Here is a 12,939-nt window from a genome sequence, read left to right as displayed (position 1 = left end):
CCAATATCAAGAAAAAAGTTGTTGAGCTTTTCAACTATGGCTTCTTTATTATTAATCATTTTTACATCAATTAAAAGTTTTTGTGGCAATGATTGTTTGTTCATTTATCATTTCCAACTTTTTGTTTATTTGCATGGTTTCCAACATCTTTGCAATAATATACTTTTTTTGCGTGTTTCTTAGTTTTTTCAAACAAATTTCCATAATTTTCGTAATTTATTTCATTTTTATGTTTTTAAACTTTATGAAAAAAAACTTAAAATATATGTTTTATATTTTAAGTTTTTTTTCATAAAGTTTTCTCCTCGATGATTTTTGTAAACCTAGATCAACCAAGAGTTTAAAAGCGATTTATAATTTAGAATTTATTTTATAATGGAAACCATGGTATTTACAAAACTGCGCCAAAAAAAAGTTCGTATGCGTTTGCTTCTTGTGGTTGTAACGTAAGATTTCAAACAATTTTTTCTGATAGTATTAGTATTTATTATACCGCAACAAACTAGAGCTTGTGTAACTAATTCTTGTTTTGGCGACCTACATAAAAAGTTTGCAATTTATTTAAAGAAAATTAATCGAGAATGAAATTGTTTTTTAATCATTTAGATGATTCACTTCAAAATTTTCAATTTCTAAAAACATGTTTAACCTTGATTTAAAAATATTTACAGTAGCGGCATTGATGGTATTTTCTGGTAATTTATTCCATCCATTCACAACATGATTTGTAAAAAATTGATTACGTTGTTCATTGTTTTATACCGATTCTCTTACTAGTTTAAATTTATGTCCACGCGTTCAGTTGCTATTTTTATTTTCTTGAAAAGAAAATGAATTTTTTTTTCACCAATTTACAATATGGAAGTCATTTATTATTTTAAAAAATAAATTAAGTTACCTCAAACTCTACAATCTTCTAGCGATCAAATCCTTATCTCTCTTTGTATTCTAGTTTTCTTAGTGATGGAATCAGACGACTTACTCTATTTTGTACTTTTTCCATCTCATTTATATCTTTTTTATGGTGAGGATTTGTATAACATAATCAAATAAAATGCACTAGAACAATGTTATTAGAAATTGGATGCTAAATTTACTCAAAAAAGGACCTGGGGAAATAAATTTCCAGTTGACAGAGTTGATAGAGTTGTAACAGTTTTAAAAAAATATCCATGTTTCTCTGATGTGATCGTGGTAATATATTTTTTTTCATTATTGATTTTATATTCTTATTGGAAAAAATCTAACAGTGTTTCAAAATCACAAATCGTTTCTAAAATGAGTAGTTATTTTTTCAAAACTGCAATATCCTAATGGATTATCCTATAAGTTTTCTCTGCTTTTTAAAATTGTTTGTATTGTTTTTTTTATTATTGTTGTTATTATTAGCGAGATCAGCGTGGAAAATAAAAAATCAAAGGAGAGCAGTCAAACTGACCGGCTAATACATAAAATTGACGATTAATTGTTTTTTTTGGGCGGTCAAAGTTTTAATTTTTGTTTTGGTTTAAATTTTCATCGTAGTAATTATTCTGCATGACGAAACTTTGTAAATAAAAAAATAACTTGATACTTTAAAATAAACGAACTCGTATTCCATTTTTATGTGTATTCTATTTTTAAAAAGAATAAAAAATAAACATTTTTATATTATATCAAAATAATTTAAACTGAATACTTAATCAAGTATCATTTTATGTAATACTACTATAATAATTGCCTAAGTTACAAAAAACAAAGTTTGATGTAACTTAGAAATGTTTTTTTAAAGATACGTTTCATCTAATTCATTATCCAAAGATTCATCGAAAGACGATTTTAAATCTAAAGACTCGTCTGATGACGATTCTAAATCAATTAATGGTTTATTGTTTTTTTTTTGCTTTTTTTGAATAAATTTTTCGACTTTATTGAGTAGGCCTTCGCAACGTATCTTCAGCCCATAATTCAATGGCAGGATTCACATCAAATTCTTTACTATTTGTTTCATCAGTGCACACCCGAATTAAATTATATAGCCGTTTTTCAGTTTAACGATTTTTTGTGTCAGTTTTAATTCTATTCATAAGAGAAAAAAGATGCTCAACATTTCCATTCGAAACAGGCAATACAAACAACAATTCAACAAGAAGTAGAACTGGACTTCAATTTTTTTTTATAGAACTTGAAAAAATTTGATACCATACTTTACGGTGCTTAGTTTTATCTAGTGCCAAATCTTTGACAGTGTAATCAACTAAGTTATATATTATTTACACTCCCAGTATAGCCAACATATCGTAACGGCATATTATAAAAGTCATACAATTTTTCAATGTTATCATCAGTAAATGATTTATTGGTGTTATTTTTAAACCAGCCACCAGTGTTTAGGATTAGCATTCCATACATATCAGAAACTGTATTTTGATTCGGCAATTAACGCTACAATCATTGATTTCGATAGTTAGTGCGTTTGTAAAGTCATGAAGCTCAATATCCTGGAATGAATACTTTCCAGTGTTGTTTATTACTTTTTCAAGAAAACGTTTGACTGTTGGTAAATCATTAAATTCTTTTTTCTTCAAACGACTCTTCAAACTGTTTTTTAGTCTGTTCAATAAATTCAGATAATGCTACGGAATCAATTTTGCTGCTCTGAAAAGATAAAGATAACAACTTTGCTGGCGATAAAACTTCTATGAATAATGCTATATAAAGAGGTATTCGTCCATGATTCCACTTCTAATGATACCCTTTAAACTTTGCTCTTTCTGCTTGAGTAAAACTGAAATCTGCAGTCATGTTTTCGAGATGTTTCATATATACTTCATATTTGTCTAAGATCATCTCAAGTGCTTGAATTTTATGTGCAATCCATCGTGTTCCTATTTATTATTGCGCAAGTATTTTATTTTATAAAAAGTTTTTATTGCTCGAAACACTGTTTTATAAAGAACTTTTGTTGTGTTAAAAAAACAAGCATATACTAAAGTATATTATTTTATAACGTATTTTTTATTAAAGTATTATTTTTTAAAGTATTATTTACCAGTTTATAAAGTATTATTTATTTGTAGATAAATTGAAAAAAAAAAATCCAATATTCCTGATGCTTTTTTGCGGCGAATACCTGCAATGTCAAATGAATTACCCTCTTCAAGGATAGCAACAAGCTTTCCTAACTGTCGTAACTTTTTTTGGGATTTTTTATAAATGTTATACATTTTCAAAATGATGTTATTGACATCATTAAACGCTTTTATTTCTGCAAATTTATCTTTTAACGCTAACTCAAGGCGATGTGCAACACACCAACCAAAAATTATCCATGGAATTTCTTTCTGAAGTAATACATTTACACTTGTCCTACTTCCTCTATTTACTGCTGCGCCATCAGCACCAAAACCAACTAATTTAGTTCTAAAATTTTCGATACCTTCTGATTCAAGGAATTGACTAATTTTATTTAAAACTCCTTTAGATGTTCCATATTCAAAATCAGAAATAGAAAGAAAAGAATACTTAACGTATATTTCGGTCTTTCCTATTAAGTAGGATCAAACTGATAATAAATATAGCTTCTTTTTCAATTACAGATACATCTGTTGATGCATCAATTAAAATACTGAGTTATTTTGTGTTTTTAATTTATTTATGAGAATATTTGACAAACTCAATCCAATGTAATCAATAAAAGTTCTACAAGTTATTTTATTTCTATATACTTGGCCAAACTCTACACCATGATTTTCTTCCAAACATAGTATTTTAGGGTATACACAAAGCGGAAGCTCTTCTATGGCAATAAAGTATGCTACCTCAAATTTTTTTCTTGTTAAATTTAGATCTTTTGTGGTCATGGTTTTCAGACTCGATAAAATATCAGTTTGCGGCATTTCTTTCTGCAGGCTGCTTAATTTATCATTTCGTTTGCTTACATCCGTTCCTTTACTTTTCATTGCTAATTCGTAAGCTCCTTGATGTGGCAAACCATTTGCATGATCAACTGCGGCACTGTGCTGTATCCTACAACTACCTTCGTCGCTTCCCCATTCTAGCGTATATCCTTTATAAATATCAATTTGTTTGGTATACTGATGACATACAGTACATTTTAATGCTATAACGTAATTTCCATTATTTAATCTCTAGCCATTCATTTGCATTGTATTTTGCAAGAGTAGTGTTTACCCATTTTTGAGCTGTTGTTAGCTGTAATTTTCTACTATTGAGTTTTTCTTCTTTTCAACATGTGGCTTTAATTCCGATCCTGCTTGTGTTAAAAATGAAAGTGTTGTTTGTCTCTTTTTAGTTGCCTCCATTTTGAAGTGTTGATGTTTGACGATTCTCTTACAATTTAATAATATAAAAAATGTGCAAATTCGCAATTGTTATTTTGAAATTTATTTAAAAACAACTCATTCAATGCTATAACTTCGGAAATTGCAGGAAAAGGTTACGAGAAAAATAAATGAAAAAAAAGGAGAAAATGTTCTTAGTTACATACATTAATGTTCTTAGTTACATTAATTTTAAATAATAGTTAAATAAGAACTTCAATCGTTTCCGACGTTGAAAAAGAAAAATGATTGCACATTTTATATCTCATTTGTATCATTTTATATCTTACACAACATCTCAAAATGTCTGTAAAGTTTCAGTGCAAATCCACTCCAAAAATATTTGCTGGGTAGGTATTTTAGGGTAACGCGACGACCAAAAAACTGACATGCGTTTTCGCTTGTACAGCTTAGACAAGAAATACTACCAACTAAATGCAGTGCAAATGAAATTTATTGTGGAAATAGGTGCAAAAAAAGTTTATCATTAAAATGACAAATCAGAGGAACCGTGCTTTTGAAGCATCAAAAATCATTTTAAAGTTCTCATCATCGTTTCCACGCTGCTGCTAATGCTTACACTGGTAAAAATTAAAGTTTAACTGGTAAAAATTTAATAATATGTTTGATTGATATTTATTAGTTATTTATTTATACTAAATATTTTTTTTTTATGGCAAAAGATGAACTTTTACTTGTATTAACTTAAAATAATAATACTTTTTTCCAAATTGAATAAAAACTTCTTCACCAGTGCAGATGAAAATTTGGTCCCAGTTGTCTAAAAATGCAAAAAGTTCAAGTTTTTGCATTTTTAGACAGGAGGAGCAGGGCTAACAAAATTTCAAAAATATTTAACACAATTTCAAAAATACCATTAGATTTATTTTTATAGCTTGATCTATTTACTTTAAGATTATGTTTTGTTTTTTGGTAAAAATGATGGGAAAAGTTGATCTTAACCATTTGCAATCGTGCGTATATTTGAGAGGTTGGGTGAAGGGACTTTTTAATTTTTTTTTCATCTTCTTTAAATATGAAACATTTTTGTAATTTGAACATTTTTTATTTAAAGAAAGACTATTTTATGGTTTTTATCCAAGATTTTTTATCAGTTGTTTTAAATTTTAAACAATGATAAGCTACAACCATTAAGTTTGCTTCTCTCTCTACTTTTGTTTCTAAACGTTTCAATGAGGTCTTGACTAGAATTAGAAGCACGTTCTGCACTGTAATGTAAAACAAAAAGACCAGTGACAAATTTTTTAAAAATCTTTTATAATCTGGAAATAAGTATATAATATATAGCGGTATATACACATAGCACATAGCCGCAATAAGTTCCAGTTTGATGAATTGGTTTTCAGACATTCTGTCTAAAGTAATGTCATTTTTAACAAATCAAAGAAAAATCAGTTTTTTAGGTCCAAAAAATCTTTAATTGTTATATAACTTGCAGACTTTTCTGTTTGAGCTAATTCAAGAGCTAACTTATGTAATTTATGTCATTACTTTACAGATAATGAATAAAAGTAGGAATAATATACTTTTTAAATTTTCTAAAAGTCTGGAGATACTGTCTATCTTTTTATCTCCATTATCTCAAGTATCTAAACATTTTATTGTCTCCTCAAATTTTTTACTAACCAACCTTTGTTTGCTTCCTAATGGACTCTTATAACCTTTCAATTTTTTTCTTACTTCACTTTCTATTTTACGAAATTTTTTTCGAGCGACATTTTTTGAATATGTAATCCTTTCTGATCATTGAGAAAATTTACATCTTCTTGTCTACTTTTAAAAACATAAGTTTTATTTTTCAAGAAGATAAGTTTTTTTATTTTTCATCAAATAAATCTTCCGCTTTTTAAACCACATTTTTGCTTTTATGGTTTTGTCTTTGTTTAAATTCTTTCTATTCCTTTTAAGTCAACATTCTAGTCTCTAAATGGCATATCAATAGTAAAAGAATTCTATAAAAATATTGTAACTAAAAACAGTTATATATTGATAATTTTCTCATAAAAACAAATTACTATATTATTAAGCCAATTTAAATTTGGACTGAATTGTAAATTTATAAGCATTTTACTACAATATAGTAAAAATTTTATATGTTAGTCAGTATTTTCTTCACTTAATAAAGGGCGCATGGTAAATTTTTTTACCATGAGACAACCTAACAATCCTATTTCAATACATTAAGCCGTAAAAAATAGACATGAAGCTATATTAATTGTAGAAATATTTGGAAAATTAGCACATAGGATAACCCCTGTAATACAGTTTTCTTAATAAGCAAGTGTTATTGGTTATGTATTATGTGTAATGTGTTATATATATATTCAATTCTTTTTCCAACATAAAAAACTTCAGAACGAGATATTTTGTTTTAACAATTGCTTGCTGACATTTTTTTTATTTACAAAAAAATTAAAAAAATTTCACAAAATTCTATTTTTATTTTTTTTTATTTTAGGTGCCCCAAGAAGTCCTAACGGTCTTGTCACAGAGCACCGCGGAAGTGCATTTAACCAGGAAGTTCACGCCTCCTTCCTTACCGTGACGCGAAAATATGCCCAAAGCTCGTTTCGAACCTGGATCTCGTGCATATAAAGCAAGCGTTCTAACCACTGCGCCACGGCCGCACAAGGCTGTGGCGCAGTGGTTAGAACAAAAATGTTTCATATTTAAAGTACATGAAAAAAAAATTAAAAAGCCCTTCCCCCCCATTCATCAACCTCTCGAATATACATATGAATGCAAATAGTTAAGCTCAACTCTTCCCATAATTTTAACTCCTCCTCTCTCCTCCAACCTCCTCCCAATCTCAACAACCCATTGAAACGTTTAGAAACAAAAGAAGACTGAGAAGCAAACTTAATGGTTATTTAAACTTAATGATTTATGGTTGTAGCTTATCATTGTTTAAAATTTAAAACAACTAATAATATATCTTGGATAAAAACCATATAATAGCTTTTCTTTAAATAAAAAATGTTCAACTACAAAAATGTTTCATACTTAAAGTACATGAAAAAAAAAATTAAAAAGCCCTCCCCTCATTCGCCAACCTCTCGAATATACATATGAATGCAAATAGTTAAAGCTCAACTCTTCCCATCATTTTTACCAAAAAGCAAAACATAATCTAAAAGCAGATAGATCAAGCTACAAAAATAACTCTAATGGTATTTTTAAAATTTTATTAAGTGAACCTGCCCCTACTATGTCTAAAAATGGAAAAACTTGAGTTTTTTGCATTTTTAGACAGCTGTGACTATATTTTCATCTGCACTGGTGGGGGAGTTTTTTTTTGATTTGGAAAAAAGTATTATTATTTTAAGTTAATACAAGTAAAAGTTCATCTTTTTGCACCTATACTGTTTCCAAAAAAAAGAAATGTGCTATTTAGTCATACCCCTGTTAAACAAACTTTAGGCCGCTAAAATTGATAAAATACCCGAACCCATTGTGCGGGCTCTAGTTGTTTTAAAATTTATTTATAGCTTCGTTTGACATTATAGTTAATTTTGTTTGCGTCAAAATTACTTAATCATAAAACGTCAAAATTGACGTCAAAAATGACACATTATAAACGTTGGTAAAGTTTTAAATACAAAAGACAATGAATGAGGTTGTGTTCTTTTCGATATAAATTTTGCATAAGTATTTTTCAGCATATTTTATAAACGAAGAAATAGATTGTCATCAAAAATATTCTCTAGTCTTTAGATTTTTTAAAAATCGTTTTATAATTAGCACTGTTATTTTTAACAGAATGTTATATTTTTTTATGTCATTATTTAATAAATGTTAGTATTAGAACTATTATTTAGGTTGAAAAGTTTGTTATTTGGAATCGTTCACTTTTTAGTTTTGTGGATTCATTTCCGCATATAAAGAAAATCAGAATTAGCTACAAACAATTAAAATAAATTTGTGCAACTTGATTTTGGCGATTATCTTTTTTCGAAATAAAAATAATCAATCACGGTGGTAGTTTACGTTAAAATATCCCTCTATATATTTCCGAGATAAATTCTTTTAAATTTCTTTGATAAACAATTTTTGTATTTATTTTATATCATATATTCAACAGTTTTGAATTAGATTGTTCTTTAGTATTACAAATTCAAACTAGATCAATTATAATGAAGGAAATTCAAAAACGTTTGTTCGTGTTAGCTCTAATTTTATTTACTATATTTTATCTAAAAACAAACTCACTCTTAAAAGCAACAATGACTAAAAATTATGCTTTAGATTTATTAACAAAACCAGATTTTGAAAATGAAACTTCTCCTAAATTCTTAGAATCTCCGTTTGTTTTATCGTATTCTTTTTTTGGAAACAACTTGAATGGATATATAAATTGCATTGAAAGAGTTGCTGCCTCCGCTAATAGGAGCAATTTTTATAAAAATTGGAGCGTTCGTTTATATCATGAAGGATTGAATGAAGATTTAGTGAAGTCTCTTCAAAAGAAATATACAAATCTCTTTTTATACAATGTAAATTTTCTTACTGACTACGGAAATATTAGTTATATAAACGGAATGAGTTGGCGATTTCTTCCAACTGGTGACAATACAGTGCAGGTAGTGTGCAGTCGGGACTTAGATTCACCGTTATTAGAACGTGAAGAAGACGCTGTTAGAGAATGGTTAAACAGTGATAAAATATTTCATGTTATGAGAGACAATCCAGTGCATGGTGTTGTTATATTAGGAGGAACATGGTGCTTTAAAAATAAAAATAGTTCATTTCTAGGTAAAACAATTGCTAAGCTTGTTATTGAAAAAAGTAAAAGACGAAATGTTACTAAGGAAGCCCCTAAAGGAGATGATCAAGATGTTTTATCAACATACATCTGGCCGTTGATAAAAAACGATGTTTTACAACACGATTCGTATTTATGCCATACGTATAATGGCAGTATTGCGTTTCCATCAAAAAGAGATATCAATAATGCGTATGTCGGAATGAGTGGATTACCAAGTAGTGGGAACAAACTTCCAGTCTGTCCCATAAAATGTAGACCAAACGAACACCCAGACTGGGAATACTGTTAGCATTTGCAAAAGTGCACATTTAGTAATATTAAAATTATTAAATGTCATTGAATAAATATTAGTCAAAACGAATAACGTCAACAACTCAACATTGTTAATGTCAAAATAAACTTAATCACAATAACAATTGAACAATAGTACTAACGTTACAATGAATACATTTTAATAATTTTTTTTTAGAAATATATTTTATATAATATACAAACTTATAATAGCTGAACGGATTAAGAAAAAATATTTTTGCTGACGTAGTAAACTTAATATTGATCGTGTGTGTGTGTGTGTGTGTGTATATATATATATATATATATATATATATATATATATATATATATATATATATATATATATATATATATATATATATATATATAAATATATATATATATATATATATATACATATATATATATATATATATATATATATATATATATATATATATATATATATATATATATATATATATATATATATATATATAATATATATATATATATATATATATACATATATATATATATATATATATATGTATATATATATATATATATATATATATATATATATATATATATATATATATATATATATATATATATATATATATATATATTATATTGGCAAATAATTAACTCAACGGACCGAACTCGCCAATTTTAAAACTAATATTTAACTAAAAAATCCTTATTAGCCAATAATAAATTACATAGAGTCCTAAGAGAAATTCAAATGAAAACCACGGATTCTGCGTGGATTTTGTAAAGTATGTTTGATTCATGTGGGGAAGTACCAAGGGACATCTGTATTAGAATATATATATATATATATATATATATATATATATATATATATATATATATATATATATATATATATATATATATATATATATATATATATATATATAGTCACGGACAAAATTAAGTAACATTGTTGATAAAATCGACAATCAAACAATAAAAATAAAATTCTTTACGTCAGGATCTACATAACTGCAATTTTATGTTTTTTCTAAATTTGATTCCAAACAAAAACAAATATATTTATAACTCTTTTTAACTCATTGCAAAAGTAACTTATTAAATGAAATTAGTTATCTTACAATTTTTTTGCCCAAAATAAATGTGAAAAAAGTAAGAAACATTTGAGTTTTTATTATGAAATATAATGTTTTTTTAATTACAATTTATTAAAATTGCAAGAATATCATGTCTGATTTTCATTTTAGTACTTTGTTGCACCACCTTTTGCTTTTATGACTGATTCAAAACGCCTTGGCATACTTTTTACAAGCTTTGACGTGACGTCAGCACCAATTGAACTCCAAGTTTCACTAAGAACCTCATAAAATTCTTTTCTATTTGTTCGTTTTGAAGGAAGAATTTTAGATTTTAAAATTGCCCATAAATTTTCAATGGGGTTAAGGTCCGGGCTTGGTGGCGGCCATTTTAGGATGTTAACTTTACTTTTTTTGAGGAACTGTTGTGCCACTTTGATGGTGTGTTTGGGGTCGTTGTCTTGTTGAAAAAAGAATTTGCAATCTAAATTAAATTTTTTAGCAGATTGACATAAGTTTTTTGAAAGCAAATCAACATACATCAATATACCTTCTACATTCACCAGTCTCCCACACCATTTAAAGCAAAACATCCCCAAACCATAATTGAGCTACCTCAATGCTTGACAGTTTCTTTAAGATTTCTTTCTAAGAGTGCATCACAAGGTCTGCGCCAAACTCTTTGTCGTTTATTAAAGGCAAATATTTGAATTTTTTTTGCTATCCTTGCAATTAGCATATCATTTCTTGTTGAAGTCTTAGCTGGGCGACCACATCTTTTCTGATTTACAACAGAACCAGTTGTTTCATATTTTATACACATCTTTCTAACACCACTTATAGATATTTGATACTTTTCAGCATATTGCTTGTAGGTTTTTTTTGATCAGAAATATCCAATGAATAATTTTGATGATGAACCATTATTATTATCAGTTTAACTTTTTCTAAAGATAAATTCCAAAAAATAAAGCTTAAAATGCTTATTTTTAATAACTTTAACAAAACGTTTTCAATTTTAATCATTTTTAATAAATAGTTATTAACAAAACATTATATTTCATAATAAAAACTCAGATGTTTCTTACTTTTGTCACATTTATTTTGGGTAAAAAAATTGTAAGATGATTTCATTTAATAGAGTTACTTTTGCAATGAGCTAAAAAGAGTTATAAATATATTTGTTTTTTTTTGGAATCAAACGAAATGAACTATTATTTGCATATCTTTTGAAAAAAATTTACCCCGCCATTGAAAAATCGATTTTGACAAAAGTACTACTATGTAATACATAGAGTATGGCGCAGGGTGAACTTTGTTCAAAAGATATGCTAATAGTAGATCATTTTGTGCGTTTTGGTAAAAGTTCATTAAACTACAGTATAGGAGCATGTGGTTGAAAAAAAGTTATGACCCCAATGTATATATATATATATATATATATATATATATATATATATATATATATATATATATATATATATATATATATATATATATATTTGGTTTCTAAAAACAATTAAATTCTTTGCCAAAAGTCAGATTAATTTTAACAGTGAAAACAAAAACAAACAATAAAACAAAAAATCAAAAAAACTTTGGAGTTCTTGTAATTATTAAAATAAAAATCATTAGAATCAGCTAAACTCAGCATAAATACTAAAAGAAAGCAAAAGTATTTAACAATTGAAGACCTCGGTGCAAAAACGATGTAATTCCGTTTGTTACATCGTTTTTGCACCGAGGTCTGTTAAATATGTTTTAATAGTTGAAGATCTCAATTCATACAAGTTGTTCAAAAGAATGATAAAACAGATTAATTTTGAATGTAGGAAATATGTATCATTCATTCAAACCTTTTTGTTTATCTTGTTTCTGGACTCACTCTCACTCTCAAATAAAGTACCTAATTAATGACTTAAAACAGCTTATAAAAGAAGCTTCTTATTATATACACATATTGTGACATACAAATGGTTTTTAAAAACTGATCATTAACAAAGAGCACATAGAGATGTTCAGAATAGAAAGATGCTGAAATTGAAAACAGAAAAATCAAGCGGAATTTTCAAAATACTAATACCAGGTCTTTTGATTATAAAATGAGGAGATGTTTTAGAGTTATAACGCTATTATAACGAATTATAAGAAATTTTCCACCACAGAATTGTTAAGAATTTTTAAAAACCAAAAGTGTTCCAGCATTTATTTATGAGGCAACTAAAAATAAGGGTTTCTTTTGTCTGGAAAAAAAGTGAAACAATGCTGGAGTTGTTGCTCAAGTTGTAGTGATACAAACTGGAGTTGTGTAGTGATACAAACAATACTGGAGTTGTTGCTCGCAAGTTTTTGTTTTTTTAATATTCTGATTGTGAAAGACTTTTAAATTGTAATGATTAAATTTAGTTAAAATTTTTTTCATGTTTAGATGACTTTGAAACTGACTTCATAAGCAAATTTTTTTCTTTTGACAAATTTTTTG

At 27.1% G+C, this 12,939-nt stretch overlaps 1 protein-coding gene across 1 annotated transcript; it reads right to left on the bottom strand.

The window, feature by feature from the left end:
* Positions 1 to 2,724: 2,724 nt before the first annotated feature.
* LOC136079475 (E3 SUMO-protein ligase KIAA1586-like) lies at positions 2,725 to 4,177 on the bottom strand. The gene is made up of 4 exons (XM_065795214.1): positions 4,174 to 4,177; positions 3,656 to 4,048; positions 3,113 to 3,526; positions 2,725 to 2,867 (listed from the first exon to the last, which is right to left on the bottom strand). Exons 1-4 carry the CDS (start codon positions 4,175 to 4,177, stop codon positions 2,725 to 2,727), a joined length of 954 nt encoding a protein of 317 aa, XP_065651286.1.
* Between the last annotated feature and the right edge of the window lie 8,762 nt (positions 4,178 to 12,939).

The sequence above is a fragment of the Hydra vulgaris genome, chromosome 04 (genome assembly GCF_038396675.1).
Source record: "Hydra vulgaris chromosome 04, alternate assembly HydraT2T_AEP".
NCBI lineage: Eukaryota > Metazoa > Cnidaria > Hydrozoa > Anthoathecata > Hydridae > Hydra > Hydra vulgaris.
The sequence above is the reverse complement of the archived record's forward strand: the minus strand, read 5'-3'. Positions and strand labels throughout refer to the sequence as shown.